Below are 18133 nucleotides of genomic sequence, written 5' to 3' on the forward strand. Positions count from 1 at the left end.
TTTCACTTTAAGAATTGCTTTGTACAGGCAATTGTACCTGTTTCTTTGGGAGTCACTAGACGTGATCCGTAGTGCGTATAAAAAACCGTCAATGAAAAACATCAAAACAGTCGTCCGGGATTATGAGTCGTTAAATGTTAGGCCCACATACTCTTATTTATAAAAAAAAAAACTTAGATATACCAATATCTATAGGTATAAAAAAGAAATACATGTACGTATGTCTTTAATTGTGCAACTCCTAATAGGCAGAGTCTTTATTTAGTTTTTAGTTTTACGCATGGAAAAACTTAAAATATGAATATTAAGGTAGTTAAAATATGCAATTTTCTCTGTTTAATTCAAACGAAAAATTGGGACTGATTCTTCTGGGACTGCGGAGCAACGGCTGATCATTATTGTTTCGTAGTGTTTCTATTCAAAAAGTCCAGGTCATAAACTGGATTATTGCGCAATACTCATTTTTGAGACATTGAATCAATTTTTGGATTCGGGTAGAAAAGGGGTCATTACATTGATTGCAAATATTGTTGCAAACGTGTTGCGAAATGGCTGAAATAATTCTGTTGGTTTTGTTTATTAATTTTCTTGGCTAAAAATATATTTTTATTTAGAAATCACAAACTAATGGGCATTGTTTATTTTTAATTTATTATATTACAAACAATTATTCTTTAAGCGAAAAATAAAAAACATGAATATTAATTTTTTTTATATCCTTAAGGGTATAAAAAGTGAAAAAACTTTTAAGGTGAACTTTTAAGCGAAAGAACAAGTCAGTGCCATTTCACTAGCGCTCCGGAGTAAAAGTGTGTAAAAGAAAGGAAATAAGCGAAATGGAAGGGCACACTATTACTCCGGAACGCTAGCAAGATTGGACTGACTTGTTTTGGGAAAAGCGTTATAACTTCAACAATTTTCATAATTACCTAATGAAATTGGTCTCGTTTTATTCAGAATTAACGAGACAATTTTGACATGTGTCAAAAATGATATCATTTCTTAGAAATTGTGCGAAAAAATGGCGTCAAAATCTGACAAACACGACAAAATTTCAAAAATGTCAGTTTCTTGCGTAAAAATTGTATCTTTTTTGTTGAAATAAATTAAAGATCTATTTTTTTTCAAAAGCTACAACATTTAACTATTAAAAAAGGTCAACAATTTTAAAATTGGTTTAAAATTACGCGCTTAGGAATTTTTAGGAGCTTAAAAAGTCCCGAAAAACCGTTTTTTCTAAATAAATCAAGATTTTGAGGGTGTTAGAAAAATTTCAAACACGGTTTTATACTATACTCGACCTAATGAACAATTCCTAGTAGGTCTCTTCAAAAGTTCCTTCAATTTTTCTTTTTTTGTCGCACTGTGTAGTGTACCAATAATAATTTCCTACTAGAAAAAAATCTCGTTTCACAACACTGGTCAGAAAAAAGTCCCAGAATATATTCTTTCTGGCCTCATGTGGAGTTGTCTTTAAATGGCTTCCCACACACATAGGACCAAAAGAAAGGGTGATACTTTAAGGGCCTATGGCCGTGGCGAACGGAGCGTTCTATTCTGAAATTGCTTAAATTAGCCTTACAATTCAGAATCTTAATCTTAATCTTACCGCAGTGTGCCCTCCTATAATTCACAAGACAACGAAAAGGCACTTTTTCGGCGGCATTTATATTACGGAGATCAGTAGGCCCGTACTTCAAAGGGCCAAGAAATCCTCCCAAGATCGGATAACTTAAGAAATATTATATTTTCCTACCAATACTGATTCTACCTATCGATTACAATGTTCGACCGTCGACATCCCCGATCCCGTGAAGAACCTCTTCACTCAAATCCAAATCTGCAAGTTTAGAGTCGGTCCGCAACATTGTCCGAGATAGGCCATTATCGTTCACGCGCACAGTTGCGCGTCTGACCACTCCATTAGCTCCGCTGTAAACCTCCTCCACGATGCCCTTGCGCCACTCTCGTCTGGGCAAGGCAGGATCGCAGACGAAGACCTTATCGCCCTGGCGGATGGGCTCCGGTCTCCGGCACCACTTCTTGCGGCGCACAAGCGTAGGCAGGTACTTCATGACACACCTCCTCCAGAAACGGTCTCGCAGAATGCGGGCAATCCTCCACTGCTTTCACGTAGAACCCTCCTTGGGCAGCTCCGCATCTAATCCAGGCGTATCCGGCAGGTTAGCTGCTCCCTTGAGCAGGTCGTTTGGCGTCAACGGCGCATCTAGGTCCGCATTCACTGGCAAGTGGGTGAGCGGACGCGAGTTGACTATGTTCTCCGCCTCTATCAGGAGACTCTCCAACACATGGTCCCTCGGCGCGACTTCCTTCAGGGTATGACGCAGCACTCGCTTGACGCACTGCACCATCCGCTCCCGTACTCCGCCCTCAGACGGGTTGGATGGGCAATTAAAGACCCATTTAATACTCTTCTCCGTCTCAAACACATCTCCAAATCGTCTGTCCTTCCTGTCAGCTCGCTCAAAGTTCTTGCCGTTATCACTCCGCAGTTTACGAACTGGTCCTCTACGGCAGACGAAGTTTCTGATCGCTATTATACAGGAATCCGTTGACAGGTCATGCGCCAGCTCCAAATGAATCGCCCTTGTCGTCAAGCACGTCAAGTAAGCAAGGTGACCCAACTCTTCCTTCTTTGACGGGCAACAGTCACTAGCAGTGGCCCAAAGTAGTCCAGTTCTGTATACTTGAATGGCCATCCTCCCGCTTCCAAGCGATCTTCAGGAAGGGGTCTCTTTATCGGCGGCATCGCCCGCGTCGCATCCACGTTTTGATGCTTCACCTGGGCGTGGTAGTGTCTTACTATCATCTCCGTAAGACTGTGCCTGGGTGACAGTATCACAGGCCTCCTCGCACTGTAAGGCATGGACAGCGCGGCATCAACTCTGCATTAGACTCGCTGAACTCCATGTTCATTCACGTAAGACGCCAGACCTCGAATCTCGCTCGAGCTGGTGACGTCCTTTCCACGTTCCGCCGACCTCATCTCGTCGGGAAATGATTCTAATTGGGCCTGCCTGACTAACAGATTCTCCGCGGCCTCACACTCCGTTGCAGTGAGTCCACATTCCTCGAGCTCGCTTCTCTGTTTGCGGCACCGGCGCGCAAACCTGAGGACCCAGGCTGTGGTCCTCACCAGGCGACTGAAGCTCAAGAAACTCTGGAACGGGATTACAAATTCATTCGATGCAACCATTGTGAACTCACTGGGCATCTGCTCCTCATCAGATGCATCTGGAACATCTTGTGGAATACATGTGTAGCTCACAGGAGCAATGGGACTGGGTAAGCCAGTTGATAGCTTATACACAAGAAAACTTGAAAATGAACGTCGCTTAAAGGAGAATGCCTAGATTAGGCAACCCTTCCCCGCGAAGTAATACTTTGCAGTGGTACCGCGGGGTCTGTGGTGTGTGCGGGGGTGTCTTGAGTACGTAGGCGCCGGCTAGACATGCCGGTGAATCGTGCATTCTATTGGTACGGGCCAATAGTATCTAGGATAAATTTTCACCTCAATGGCGCAATCCAAAAAAAAAAAAAAAAAAGGTGCATCTGGAACATGCTCGGTTCCCTCCTCCGGCGCTGGCTAGCCGCTTGCTGGCTGCCTCAAAAATATGGGACCGCTTAGCCACCGGGACTCCGGACTAAGGTCCGCCATGCTCTGCGATCGCGTCGCATCATCCGCTGCGTTGTCAGCTGTAGGCACCCATCTCCACTGGGAAACCTTCGACGACTCCAAAATCTCCGCGGTGGGTGCTGCCGATCCATTTCAGCACCGTTTTTGAGTCCCACACTATGGTCTTCCTTGACAGTGTTCATCACTCTGGTTCCAAGGACCGCTGCCTGCAGCTCCAGCCGTGGGATGGAAGTCGTTCTCATCGGCGCACAGTTCGTCTTTGCTAACCGTTAGCTAACGAAGCTAACCAGCATGTTGCCATCCTTGTACGTGACCCTCCAATAGGCCACCGGCGCGAATGCAGATTGACTTGCGTCCACGACTGTCCCACGGCGTCCATCTCTCTGCGCCAGGCAGCAAAGGCTCTGCTTATTTCCTCCGGCAGTGGTTCGTCCCACTGGATCTTCTGCCTCCAGATCACCCGCAGCAACAGCTTCGCTATAATCATCAGGCAGCACAGGAACCCCAATGAGTCGAACGTTGACATCAGCAGGCTCAAATACTCCCTCTTTGTAGGGACTCGATCTCCACTTAGAACGCTTTTTCGCACTCGATGATACTCCACGTTGAATCTGAAGTCATCCGTTGCTACCTGCCAACGCATTCCATGGATCTTCTGCTCAGCCTCACCCCATCCGACGCTCTTCACTTGTACAGGTGGTCCCAACGCCGCTTCCACGATGGGTCAGCTAGATGAAAACTGGCATAATTTGAATCCAGCCTCCACATGTATCTCCTTCACTCGGGTAGATACCTCAATAGCTTCGCTCTCCGTAGCGAAACTGTCCACATAGTCATCGACGTAATGGTGGTCGATGATGGCCTTGACTGTCCTCGGATCTGAATCCCGAAACTTCAGAGCATTCACCGTCTTCACGTAATGCGCAGTTCTCGGCGAGCAGGCTGTTCCAAACGTCATTACGTTCATCTCGTACACATCCGGGTCTCGATCGTCGTTACCATCTCTCCAAAGAAATCGTTGGGAACATCGACCCTCGGGTCGGATCAGCACTTGGTGGAACATCTCCTTGATGTCACCGCAGACTCCGACTGCTCCTTCCCTGAAGTGGAAGAGCACGGCTGGCAAGGGCTTGTAGGGCTGAGGCCCCTTGTCCAGCGCCGAATTTAGCGAGGTTCCCCCAACCTTGGCTGCAGCATCAAACACAAGCCGGACCTCACCGGGCTTGTTCGGGTTTTCGACACCAAAATGTGGCAAATACCAAAGCTTGTCGCTCATCCGCGACCTCATCCGGCTGCAGCATCCTTGCATATCCTTTGGACACATGATCCTTGATGATCCGATCGTATTCCATCGCCAACTGCCCGTTGCGCTTCAACTTTTTCTCGACGTTGATCAGTTGTCTGTGCGCCATCTCGTAGCTCCGTGGCAGCACAGCGTGTTCGTCCTTCCAGAGCAATCCCGTCTGGTAGCGACGCCCCACTTTCACCGTGGTGTCTTCGAGGATCCTTTGGTCGAGGTCGCTGGCTGCGACCGGCGGCGCGAGCTTCACACCAAAGCTTTTCATCTCGAAGTAGTCCTCCACCATCTTTCCATCGATTCGTCCATTGACACGGCTAGAAGGCAAAACCTTCATGGCCTATGGTCCAGTCCGATGAGCAACTTCGGCACCAAGTTGCTGTAGGGCTTCATAGGCAGTCGCGAATCCTTATGCACGCCCTGGACATCTCGTCGACATAACGTCTGGATCGGCAGACTCAAGCTCGTAATGGCGTACACGTTCCTCAACGGGCGAGCGGGCTTCCCAGCTTCACTTATCGCCAGGCTCACCTCGTTGGTGGGTTCCCTGCTGGCCCTTCTTCGAAACCATTGGATGTTCAGCTGTCGATGTTCGACTCGCACTCCCAGATCCCTCCGTAGCTCGTCGTCGATCATCGTGACGGAGGATCCATCATCCATGAGCACATATGTGTCCACCTTCCGACCAGCTCCGTTCAGCGTTACTGGCAGTATACGGAACAAAAGTCGGCCACCTTCGACGTCAATGCTTAAATTCCTCTGCACGGGCGCCTCCGCTGGCTGCGGGGCCCTTCTCTCCAGGCTGTTTCTGAGGACAGCCGACTGCTGGCCCCTCTCGTGGTCCCTGTAACCACCTCGTGGCGAAGACTGCTGGTTTCCTCCGTTGTGGCGCCTGAAGCCACCTCGCTGCTCTGACCATCTTCGTTCTTCGTCCGCTCCATGTAGCAGACGGTGGTGCAATTTGTGGCATCCGTTGATCTGGCCGTATGACTACTCCGTAAGCTTGTGAAGCAGAGCCGATGCCTCTTCACCATGCTCCACCTGCCCAGTGGCGAAGCTCCTATGAACTCCCTGTAGCTCGTCGTAGCATATTGCCCTCCACAAATTGGACAACCTCCTTGCCGGTCATCCCGCTGCTCGTATCCGTTCTGGTCGACGCTCGCGTGTAGAACTCGACGCCTCGGCTCCTTTTCCTCGCCGTCCAAAATCGTACGCACGATGTTTGCGTACTCCTGTAGCCACGCGCTGAAGTGCGCTACACTGCAAAAGGGCTCGATCGATGCAGCGTGCCTGGCCCAATCCACTCGCTTGCTCGTAGGAAGCTTTGCCACAAGCTCGTCCATGAGGGTGGGGTTCCCCAGATGCTGCTTCACCTTCGCCGACTGCAAGAAGGCTGTGAGGTTACTCACTCGGGTTGGGAAGGGAACAATCCTCGCCAGGTGCTGCTACCTAATCGGCGGTACCTCTCGCACGCTGTTCAGCTGGCTGCGTATAAGCTACTCCGATCGGCAAAACCTAATGCGCAGCTGCTCCATCACGGCGCTGACGTTCCCAGGGTGAATCAGCAGCGACTTCACTGTCTCGCGTACTTCATCCTTCAGCGCCTTCAACAACCTCTGGTTGTTCTCCAGGTCCGTGCAGTTGTACGCTTGGGTCGTCTCCACAAACGCACAGTTAAAGATGGGCCACTCCTCGGGCTGCCCTCCAAATACAGGCAAGTCCGGGAGCCTCCTTAGCCCATTCGCTTCTTGGGCTCCATTCGGCGTCACGGAGGATCCAACAAATGGCGATGCAGCTGCCACGCAGCTAGGTTGGGACGCTACTGTAGTCACGGTGGCCGCCGCCGTGGTTATGCTCACCAGCGGCCGGTTTTCTGTCCACTACACGATGGCTGCTGATCCACTCGCGTTGTTGTAGGGGTGGCTTTCTCCTCCTTCGTTCAGCCGGGAACTCCTCCTGGGGGAATGCTGGAAGTCCAAATATGGCGCTGCCCCAGCGCTCCAAAATGACGGACCTGTGCCTTCTGGCCGCTGGCTGCGGCCGCTGATGCTTGGCGCTCCTTGCGCCTCCTGACCGCTGGTTGCGGTCTCCTCAACTAACGCTGGCTGCGTCTCCCTGTCGCTGGCTGCGACTCCGTCCGTACACAGTAATCGGCGCTGGCTGCGCCCTCTATGTCGCTGGCTGCGCTCCTCTACTGGCTCCTGGCAACTCTCTAGCTGGTCGTTAAGCCGTCCTCCAGCGCCGTCCTCCTTGCCCTTGCCCTTGTCTAATGTGGAGTTGCCTTTAAACGGCTCACCACACGCGTAGCTCCAAAAGAAAGGGTGATACTTTATGGGCCTATGGCCGTGGCGAACGGGACGTTTTATTCTGAAATTGCTTAAATAAGCCTCACAATTCAGAATCTTAATCTTAATCTTACCACAGTATAAAAAAAGACACTTTTTCGGCGGCATTTATATTACCGAGATCAGTAGGCCTGTACTTCAAAGGGCCAAGAATTCCTCCTAAGATCGGATAACTTAAGAAATATTACATTTTCCTGATTTTACCTATCGATTACAATGTTTGACCGTCGACATGTTCAGAATGGAAGAATTCAAACTTCTAAGCTTGCGTTACTTCTATGATATGTAAGCACATCCAAAAAAATATTGGGTTGTTAAAGATGCATTTTTTTTATACTTTTTTTATTTTTTATACATTTTTTAATAACTTTGAAAAATATCTATGCTAAGTAAGTGTCCCAATATTTATTTCGACCAGGTACAAATACATTAGCCGCCAAGCCCCGGGAAGCTGCACTTATTATTAGCTCCTCGCGCCTTTCTGCCCACCGCCGTCGACACCTCGCTCCGCTCCGTGTATAGAACCACAATAAAGGGATTTATTAAAACGCGTTGATTATTTATAGGGAATTGGAAAAACTTGCCGGCTACCGAAAACTGCTCGGTACCTCAACAATAATAATACTATTTATTAAATCTCTTGTGAATGTTACTATAATTATTTTTCAGTGTTCCAACCCAATTTCTCAGAAAATTATTCTCAGTAATAATTTTTTGTTTAAGTTCAAATTTTTTGGCAGAATTTCCGACCGTATGCACGTATGCTATGGAAAATAAGAGTTTTCCCCCACTGATATAAACGATGAAAATAAAAATGTCGCATAACACAGTGCGAAAGTGATTTGGAAATTTTAAAGAGACATAGTAAGAATTGTTTATTAGGTCGAATATAGCACAAAACCGTATTTGAAATGTTTGTAACACACTCAAAATTTATTTATTCAGAAAAAAACCGTTTATCTTGACTTATTTTATCCTAACAAAAAGGATACATTTTTTACACAAAAAACTGACATCTTTTCATTTTCGTCATTTTTTGACTTTGACGCCATTTTTTGGTACAACTTACAAGAAATGGTATCCTTTTTTACACATATCAATATTGTCTCATTAATCTTGAATATAACGAGAACAATTTCATTAAAAAATTGTTGAAGTTATGACCCTTCAGTTTTGTCATTCATTTTTTAAATTTTTCGTTACAGCTTCTACCAGAAAATCCAATTTATATTTTTGTTTTCTTAATTTTAAGGTGTTAGGTCTTAATAACATACTTTTTTTATATTTTCAATTACGATCGTATTACTTCAGCAAAATGTGCATGGTTAGCGGTCTGCCACGGGCATGCGGTCATGCATGAGTTTTTGTTAAGTCTTAAGTTCAGTTCATGTTTTGTATTCAATAAATCAAGAGCACCATCTCATACTAATGAAACTCCGGCACTTAGCCGTCAAATCCTTTATTAACTAATATACCGACTGAGTCTCTAGGCCAGCGGTATCGAAGAACAGTTCCCTTCCACCATGTTTCCCTATCTCAACATAGGAGCAGTACGGCCAACCGGCTACTAATTATTGGAGACAGCGGCGAGGGACACCACATCGACCGTTTTCCTCCCCTCACACTCGTTAATTGACGCCCAACTACTGTATAATATTACATATTATTCACTCTTCGAATCTCACCCTGAGGAAATGTCTCACCCATAAAATGGAAGTGACTGTGCGCCTAAGATAGCATCCAGGTCAATACGTGATATTGTAATAAATAAAGTGTCTCCTAACTCTCCACACCCTACCATTAAAAAGTCAATACAAGTCAATAAATATCGACGAAAATTTTACTTACAAACTTGTGCCAGAGCTAGCAATTTAAATTTAAATTTAAATTTAAAAATACAACGAAAGCCATTATTTAAAAAATATATATTTATTTGCATTTTTGAGTGACGATTACGCATAGGAAAATTTGGGATGTATAAATTCAGCGTTTTTTTTGTAGTAGCTTATCGAATTTTTGTGTGACTTGACACACTGTGCAGCGACTCCACCATACGATTGCCAAGTTTTACATATATAAATTCAGCGGGTTTAGTTTTATATTTTTTCTTTAAATTAGTTGTGCTTCACCCACCGTGTAGTGACTCTTCTAAAATAATTTTCCATCGTCGCAAGACCCTAAATTGGCTCCAAGTGTTGTCCAACTAATCGTCCAACTTCAGCGTCGCATTAACCGCACAGGAGCAGCGCTGGCGAGCAGAAATTGAATCAGTTAGAAACCAGGTCAGCTCGTTAACTGTGCAGGCACACCAAGTAGAAGTCTATGAAAGGGTAACATCGGACCCCACCATAGAGTGCGGTGTCAAATAAGACATCGTAAAATCGCTTCCAACCTTTAGTGGCATCCACGACGAATAAGTGTCGTGGAGGCAGGCCGCATCAGATGCGTATGAGGTATTCAAGAGATACAAAGGCAGCGAGACCCTTTATGAAGCAATGGTTATTATCAAGCTAAAATATTGCGGTAACGGGCGATCACTCCTCACGTCTCAATACCGTTTTAAATTTCAATTCAATTCTAGCTAGGCGATTGCACATACGCAAAAAAAACGTCCAAAAGGGTGCAACGCCAGAACTTAGAAGTGAAGTGGCCGACTTTAAGGAAGATGTTGATACTGCCGAACTTAATGACCTCCTTAATTTTTTAGTGAGCGCTCGCGACTTCGTCGAGCGACAGTTGGATAGTAGAACACTAAAAATACTCATCAACACGGGGGCGGCAAAGAATTACGTTAAGCCCGTAAAGGAGCTAAGAAATGTAATGCCGGGCGAGACACCCTTCACTGTGAGCTCTATTCACGGCTCCAATGACGTCAAGATGAAGTGCACAATCCGTATTTTTGGGTTAGACGCCCCATTTTTTCTGTTGGACACACTGAGCACGTTCGATGCTTTAATAGGCTTCGAATCGCTAACGCGAGCAGAAATGACATTGGACTTAGGCGACAGCGTAATAAAATACCCAAATTCTTTCAAATTCTTTGACTGTGAAAACGTTAGTTTCACTAAAATTGATGACTTAGTGGCACCAAATTCGGCGAAAGCCGAATTCAAAAAGGTTATTCTGAAAAGAATAAAGGTGTTTTCGACCTCTAACGAAGCGCTAATGACCTTCAACACCTCGGTAATCGCCACTATTCAAACTAAGAGTGACGAACACGTCTACTCCAGATTATACCCCTACCCCATGGGAGCAGCAGACTTTGTTAACAACAAAATCAAGGTGAGGCTGAGCAATGGCATAATCAGGCCCGTACAACACCCCTACTTGGGTAATTAACAGAAAAAGGACTGACGATAATGGCATCAGGAAGAAGCGTTTGGTAATCGACTTTAGGAAACAAAACGAGCAAACAATTGCCGATCGCTAGCCTATGCCAAGCATTCCCATGATTCTGGCGAGCTTGGGGAAAGCCAAATACTTTACTACACTAGACTTGAGGTCAGGGTACCATCAGATATACTTGGCCGAAAAAGATCGGGAAAAAACCTCGTTCTCAGTTAATGGAAGGAAATACAAATTTTGCGAACTGGCTTTCGGATTAAGAAACGCAGGTAGCATATTCCAATGGCTCTTTGGAGATGATGTGCTGTGGGAAGAAATAGGCAAGATATATTACGTCTACGTCGATGACGTTATTGTTTTTTCGGAAAACGAAACCAAACATGTTAAGCACATCGATGTAGTGCTTAAGCGGCTGCTCGATGCCAACTTGAAGGTGGCACGAAAAAAGACTAAAGTCTTTAAAGAAAGCGTAGTATTTTAAGGCTGTATAGTTACTAAAAGGGGATTAAAAACAGACCCTGAAAAAGTAAGGGCAACACAAGAGTTCTCCGAACTCAAAACTCTGTTTAGCCTCAGGTCCTTCCTCGGCCTGGCAGGCTATTATAGAAGCTTTGTTAAGAATTTTGCCTCCATTGCCAGGCCTCTAACTCACATTCTCAAAGGGCAAAACGGAACGGTCAGTAAAAACATGTCGAAAAAAGTTCCTATTACGTTTGTTGAAACCCAGCGCAATGCGTTTGACCACCTGCGTAATATCCTGGCATCAGAGGATGTCATTCTGACGTACCCCGATTTCAAATAACCATTCGACCTAACCACCGACGCTTCAGCCAGTGGAATAGGTGCGGTATTGTCCCAGAACAAGAGGCCCATTACAATGATCTCGCGTACGCTTAAAGATTGCGAGCTAAATTACGCCACCAACGAAAGAGAATTGTTGGCGATAGTTTGGGCCATAGGCAAACAGCAGAACTTCCTTAACGGCACTCAGGGGTGCCGTCTTCACAAACCATTACCCTCTGACTTACGCGGTATCTGACAGAAACACCAACACTAAAATCAAGCGATGGAAGGCCTTAAAAGATGAAAACAAAGGGAAGGTGTTTTACACGCCCGGGAAGCAAAACCTTGTAGCCGATGCGCTGTCTCGGCAACACTTGAACAACCTAGAGGTTGATGCTCAGTCCGATACTGCCACTGTTCATAGACTACGGATAAACCCCTAAACTGCTTCAGAAACCAAATTATTTTGGAAAAGGCAAGCCAACCATTTCGGCTAGAATTCATTGTTTTTGGCAATAGAACTCGCCACGTTATTCACTTTTATAACAAAAACCTACTTGTCGAATCTGTTAAAGAAATCATCAACGTCGTAAGCGCGATCCACTGCGACTTTCCGACACTAGCTTGTGTTCAACATGCCTTGAGGCAGGAGTTCCCTGCAACGAGATTTTGGCACTGTAAAAACTTTGTAACTGACATTACAAATACCAATGAACAGCTGGAAATTGTTTATGCCGAACGCAACCGCGCCCACGGGGCTGCGCAGGCAAACGCCAAGCAAAATTATTCGCGACTACTATTTCCCGAACATGTCAAAACTGAGTTAGGCAGCACCCCAATTCCTTCATATGTAGAGGAGATGTTACATATTGACATTTTTTCTACCGACAACAGCCCTTATCTTCATGGGCAATAGTTGATGTATAGGCCCTATACTCCAATTGGTAAATTTCTACCACAAAACTAGAACCATCTATTGTAACAATTCCTTAAATTCTGAAACGATTACGACTTTGCTGAAAAACCAATACAGCATCGATGTCAAGGAAGACAACATTTGCCAGTCAATTACACCCTTTTTTCGTTATCACAAGGAGAGGGAACAGAAAACTGCGGTACGTTAGACAATTAAGTAAATGTAAGAGCTAAGAAAAGAGCTGTAAATTATTCCAGAATTAAACGAACGAATCGAACTCCAACAATTTGTCCAACGTTTGTTAAAGGCATTTCCCGTGATCGGCCAAGCGGCGACATTAACTTTTATTCGCACTCTGCAAGATGATGCCCACGAAGTACTCGCCCGGGCGGAGCCTCAGGCTGGAAGCCTCGTGGTGTTCCCGCAGCTACGACCACCACAGCCACAGGAACTGGCACTTCGGCCAGCTCAGCCAGTGTGGCTGGTGATCGACAGCGGCCACAGACTCCAAAGGAAAGTGGAACAGCCGCCAGGAAAGCGTTAAGTAACCTGCAGACCGACGCAACGGGGAAGACTACGGATTCCACAACTGTACAAGTGGCGGCCCTAATGGAAAGGATCGCACGTCTGGAGTCGGAGCTTGAAAAGGCGAGGGCAAATGGAGGACAAGCAGAGGCCGCCAGAGATCCCGTTGGAATCGGGGCACGCGGCGTTGGAGTGAGCGGTGCGGCGAATACACCGCCATGTTTGAGTGGAATGCTGCCACGCCAGGGAGCAGCGCAACGGTAGAGTGAGAGGCAGATGAGTGACAACCTGGAAGCGGAGCTTAGAGTGACGTGAAAATTGGGCGCCGACGGTCGGCGGCCATTGGGCAAACAAGGACACACGCACCAACAACAACAGTGGGTTATTCTCAGCCATTTTGTGTGAACGCCACGGTGCAGCCTGAACTAGGTTATGTTCATCCGCCGACGCACAATTTTGAGGTATCTGCACCATCGCCCCTGTCATATAGAGTGGCGACGGCGAGCATACCTGGATGGACGCCACGTAGACTGCCGGATCTTCCAGTTTTCGAGGGTCAGCCAGAGGAATGACCAATATTCGCGTGCGCATTCACGGAGATAACGGCAGCCTACCAGAGCACCCCATTGGAAAACAACCAGAGGTTAGTGAAAGCCCTGAGAGGCGGGCCGGCGAGACGGTGAAGTCGTTGCTCATCCATCCCAGCAACGTAGGAGCCGTTATGGAGCAGCTTCGTTTCCGGTATGGACGTCCGGAGCTACTCATCCGTAGCCAACTGGATAGCGTGCGCGATGTGCAGCCAATTGGATAGCGTGCGCGATGTGCAGCCAATACAGGCGGCCGACATCGCAAGGATCGTGCCGTTCGCGACGAAGGTGAGCAACCTGGCAGCGTTCTTTCAGTCAATCCCGATCGGCAACCAGCACCTAGGGAACCCAACTCTAATGGAGGAGCTGATCGCCAAGTTGCCGCTGAGCAGGAGGTTGGACTGGGCGAAGCACGCTATAACAATACAGCCGTACCCGATAGTGGTGCACCTCAGCGATTGGTTTCACGAATTCACGAACTGAGGCGAAGGATCCTGCATGCAAATAGTGCTCGCGAGGAGGAGTGGTATGCCGACCACCCCAGATGTTGCCCTATATGCGAGGGACAACACCAGATCAGGGACTGCAAGGAGTTTAACAGGGCATCTACAACGACGCGGATCGAGTCCGCAAAGAAGCTGAGGCTATGCTTCTCGTGTCTGGAGCCCGGACACATGTCCCGGTTCTGCAGGAAGAGCCGTGGATGCAACGTCCATGGATGCCAAATGAGGCATTACTACCTCCTCCACGAGTCACCTGGACATTCCAGACGGCCGCCAGTCCAGATGGAGGAAGCAGGAGATGAATGCAACGACCAGTGGATTCCAACGAAAGGAGCCGTCCTACGTCAGCCGCAGTTATAGACGCGGGGCGTGAGCAGGATGAAAAGCGACCGACGTGTGACCGCCAGGAACCGCTGCATCGAAACCTGAGCTGCGTTGAGTCGATTGGATGCCACCTACTATTCCGGATTCTACCAGTAACGCTGTACGGGGAGAATAAGCAGATCGACACCTATGCACTGCTGGATGAAGGATCGTCTGTCACGCTCATCGACGACGAACTCATCCGCAGCCTAAACCTGAAAGGTGAGAGTCGCCAACTGAACGTGCAGTGGTTTGGTGGGAAATCTGCCAAAGAGCACACGAAAGTGGTCAATCTGCAGATCAGTGGAGCGGGCAAGCCAAAGCACCATGGGCTGAAGAACGTGTACGGAGTAGCCAACTTGAAACTTCCAATGCAGAGCCTGAGTCGGGAGGATGTAAAGGCAGTGAAGGTGAATGCGCATCTACCAGTGAAGCCGTACAACAATGCGACGCCAATCCTAATTGGAGTGGATCTTGGAACACCCCTCAAAACAAGAAGCTATGGATCTGGAGGACCATTTGCAGCAGCAAATGGGTGGGTGATGTATGGACCGGTGAACGGAAAGGCAAGCTTACCGCTCCAAAATTCGTGCTTCCTAGCCGTGTCCCAGGATAATCTTCTGGAGAAGATGGTGAGCGACTATTTCGAAATCGAAAATTTCGGAGTAAAGCCGGCACAACCAGTCGCAGCTGGCGGAGTGGCGCTGGCGCCGTCAGTCGCAGATGGCGGCGACGCGCGGCCCCTGAGTATCCTGGAGGAGACGACTAGGCGAGTAGGACGACGTTACGAGACCGGGCTGCTATGGAGAGACGACAAGGTGAGACTGCCGGAGAGCTACAACATGGCGCTCAAAAGACTCGTCAACATCGAGGGCAAAAGGGCATAATGGACGATTACGTCAAGAAGGGGTACGCACGACGACTGGAGCCCCAGGAAGCCCAGAGGTTCCAGGAGGGCAAGTTATGGTACCTGCCGCACTTCGGGGTGGAAAACCCAAACCAACCTGGAAAGGTCCGACTGGTCTTCGACGCGGCTGCCATGGTGAACGGCGTTTCCCTCAATTCAGCGCTAATGAAAGGCCCCCAGCGATACAAGCCCCTCCCAGCAGTGCTCTTCCATTTTCGGGAAGGAGCAGTTGGAGTTTGTGCAGACATCAAGGAGATGTTTCACTAGGTTCTGATACAGCCACAGGACAGATGTTCCCAGAGGTTCCTGTGGGGAAACGGAGAGGACCAACGGAAGCCGGACGTATACGAGATGCAAGTGATGACGTTCAGAGCAGCTTGCTCACCATGTTTAGCGGACTACGTAAAGACCCTGAATGCCTCGCAACACAGCAGCACGGATCAACGAGCAGCCCTGGCAATTAAGGAATACCACTACGTGGACGACTACGTCGACAGCTTCAGCAGTGAAGAAGAAGCCCTCGCCATCTCGACACGGGTGAGAGAGATTCATGATGATGCAGGTTTTGACTTGTGTCGATTCACTTCTTGTTCGGCAAGTGTGGTCAGAGCGTTGAACCCTCTTGAATCCATCGCTAGCGTTAAATGGACCTAAGCTACCGAACCGGCTACAGATGATTTCAAGTTCGGCGTCAAGTATCATCGAGTCCCGAGAAGCGTGATGACAGGAAAACCCGTACCTACCAAGAGGGAGTTTCTAAGCCTGGTCATGTCCACGTTTGGATTTCTGAGCTGCTACATGGTGACTGCCAAATTTTTAATGAGAGAGATTTGGCGAAGAGGAGTCAACTGGGACGAGTCGCTACCCGATAATTTGGCCGCAGCCCTTGAATACTGGCGGCAAGGAATGAGCAAAATCGATGAGTTCCGATGTCCACGCTATTACTTCGGCGGTGGACGCGTGAGAATGCTACTGCTGCATATCTTCGTGGACTCCAGTCAGTCGGCGTTCCCAGCAGCGGCCTATTGGTGGGCCATTTACGAGAACGGAGACGTGCGGGCGCATTTCATAAGGTCCAAGACGAAATGTGCTCCGACTGGAACTACAAGCAGCACTATTGGGCACAAGACTGATGGACACCGTCAAGCAGGAGCACGGTGCGACTGCGACTTATGGACGGACTCAAAAACTGCGTCTTATGGACGGACTGTGTTGCACTGGATAAGCAGCACCCACCGGAGATACAAACAGTTCGTCGGTAACCGGGTGGCAGGAATCCACGGAGGCGTCCCAGTGGAGATGGATTCCGTCTGCCAAAAAAGTGGCAGATGACGCGACGAGGCCGCGCAAGGCCGTGGATCTGAGCATCGATTCACGATGGCTAAGTGGTCCACCATTTCTACGAGGACCAGAGGAGAGCTGGCCAAGATCGAACGAAGAATGGATCCCTCCGACGATGGACGAGGAGGAAATGAAATGTGAGTTTGCCTTGGTGATGGTAAACTTCATATCCTTGCAGAGATTTTCAAATTACAATCGATTGGTGAGGAGCACCACATGGGTGCTCAGATTCATTCGACGGTGTCGTGGTCTACGATACGGTGGAGAGGAGCACGGACTGACGTCGATGGAGTGCGCTGAAGCTGAGGTCGCACTGGTACGGCAATCGTAGCGAGAAGCGTTTGCTGAGAGCAGTCAAGGAAAGGACGCAAAGGGCAACCGACTGCATGGACTGTCCCCATACTTTGACGAGGACGGAGTAATGCGAGTCAGCGGAAGGATCGACGACGCGACACGAGGAGGCATTGGCGGAGATGATCGTCCAGCATCACCACGAAAGGATGTGCCACCAAAACACGGAGGCAACCATCGATGCGATCGGGCTGAAGTTCTAGATCTCGAACTTACAGAGGCTGCTACGGAAGGTGGTGAGCAGGTGCAACGTTTGCAAATTGCGAAAAGCACGACCAACTCAGCCCGAGATGGGACTTCTGCCAGAGGACCCCTGAAGTTCACCGGGTTGGACTATTTTGGAGCGCTATTTGTGACGTCGCACGGAGAAGAGGTGGGTGGCACTGTTTACGTGTCTGACCACAAGAGCTATCCACTTGGAGATGGCTCACGATTTGTCTACCGATTCCTGCATAATCGACATAAGGAACTTCATGAGTCGACGTGGACCCGTCGTCAGGATTAGGAGCGACAATGGGAAGAACTTCGTTGGAGCCGACCGCGAGGCCAAGAGGTTCAGCTAAGTATTCGAGCCTGTACGGATCCAGGGCGAGCTGTCGACTAAAGGAGTCGAATGGATTTTCAATTGCCCGGCGAACCCAGCTGAGGGTGGCGCCTGGGAAAGGATGGTGCAGTGTGTGAAGAAGGTGCACACGATGAAGGAACTCGCGCCCAAAGAACACGTACTGAAACCTGCTGATTGAGGCGGAGAGCATAGTGAACTCTCGTCCGCTCACACATCTACCAGTGACGGTGGACCAGGAGGCTCCACTGACACCCAACGATTTGCTGAAGGGAGCACCCGATCTTCCCAGATCTTCCCAAGGATGACGGACAGGAGCCCGTGAGATGCGCTACCAGGAAGCAGTGGCGCATAGCGAGGATGATGCGGGATCGGTTCTGAAAGCGATGGGTGCATGGTACCTACCGACTCTTGTGCGCAGGGAGAGATGGTGCAAGCATGTCGAGGCTATTCGTTGAGGAGACCTGGTGTTCGTCTGTGATCCAGCCATACCACGAAGGGAGTGGAAGCGTCGTGGAGGAGGTGTTCACCGGGAGAGATGGAGTACCTCGTCGAGCGGCAGTGAGGACTAACGATCGAACCATGACAATGCGTCCCGCTTCGAAGCTAGCTGCCCTGGACGTGGTGAATGCGGCTGCTTCACGGGGGTG

The 18133-nt window shown here is 48.5% G+C and overlaps 3 protein-coding genes across 3 annotated transcripts; 2 read left to right on the forward strand and 1 right to left on the reverse strand.

Annotated features, from left to right (window-relative positions):
* Nucleotides 1-2129: 2129 nt before the first annotated feature.
* On the reverse strand, nt 2130-2720 carry LOC122321138 (uncharacterized). Its single transcript, XM_043210568.1, has one exon. The coding sequence runs from the start codon at nt 2718-2720 to the stop codon at nt 2130-2132; it is 591 nt and encodes a 196-aa protein (XP_043066503.1).
* A 10717-nt stretch (nt 2721-13437) lies between these two features.
* LOC138926027 (uncharacterized) lies at nt 13438-15209 on the forward strand. The gene is made up of 3 exons (XM_070278310.1): nt 13438-13636; nt 13697-14302; nt 14437-15209. Exons 1-3 carry the CDS (start codon nt 13438-13440, stop codon nt 15207-15209), a joined length of 1578 nt encoding a protein of 525 aa, XP_070134411.1.
* Nucleotides 15209-16901, forward strand: LOC138926028 (uncharacterized). The gene is made up of 4 exons (XM_070278311.1): nt 15209-15463; nt 15515-15791; nt 15885-16386; nt 16481-16901. The coding sequence occupies exons 1-4, from the start codon at nt 15209-15211 to the stop codon at nt 16899-16901; spliced, it is 1455 nt and encodes a 484-aa protein (XP_070134412.1).
* The last annotated feature ends 1232 nt before the right edge of the window (nt 16902-18133 follow it).

This window comes from Drosophila bipectinata, chromosome 2R (genome assembly GCF_030179905.1).
Source record: "Drosophila bipectinata strain 14024-0381.07 chromosome 2R, DbipHiC1v2, whole genome shotgun sequence".
In the NCBI taxonomy this organism is placed as follows: Eukaryota; Metazoa; Arthropoda; class Insecta; order Diptera; family Drosophilidae; genus Drosophila; species Drosophila bipectinata.

What these genes read in the sequence shown, in the direction of transcription:
- LOC138926028 (XM_070278311.1), top strand. Translation starts at nt 15,209, where the DNA reads ATGGACGATTACGTCAAGAAGGGGTACGCACGACGACTGGAGCCCCAG. An exon ending in TTCGGGAAGGAGCAGTTGGA is followed by an intron (nt 15,464 to 15,514) that starts GTTTGTGCAGAC and finishes ATACAGCCACAG; the next exon opens with GACAGATGTTCCCAGAGGTT. An exon ending in CACCGTCAAGCAGGAGCACG is followed by an intron (nt 16,387 to 16,480) that starts GTGCGACTGCGA and finishes AGATACAAACAG; the next exon opens with TTCGTCGGTAACCGGGTGGC.
- LOC138926027 (XM_070278310.1), top strand. Translation starts at nt 13,438, where the DNA reads ATGACCAATATTCGCGTGCGCATTCACGGAGATAACGGCAGCCTACCA. An exon ending in ACGTCCGGAGCTACTCATCC is followed by an intron (nt 13,637 to 13,696) that starts GTAGCCAACTGG and finishes CGCGATGTGCAG; the next exon opens with CCAATACAGGCGGCCGACAT. An exon ending in AACGAAAGGAGCCGTCCTAC is followed by an intron (nt 14,303 to 14,436) that starts GTCAGCCGCAGT and finishes GGATTCTACCAG; the next exon opens with TAACGCTGTACGGGGAGAAT.
- LOC122321138 (XM_043210568.1), bottom strand. Translation starts at nt 2,720, where the DNA reads ATGGCCATTCAAGTATACAGAACTGGACTACTTTGGGCCACTGCTAGT.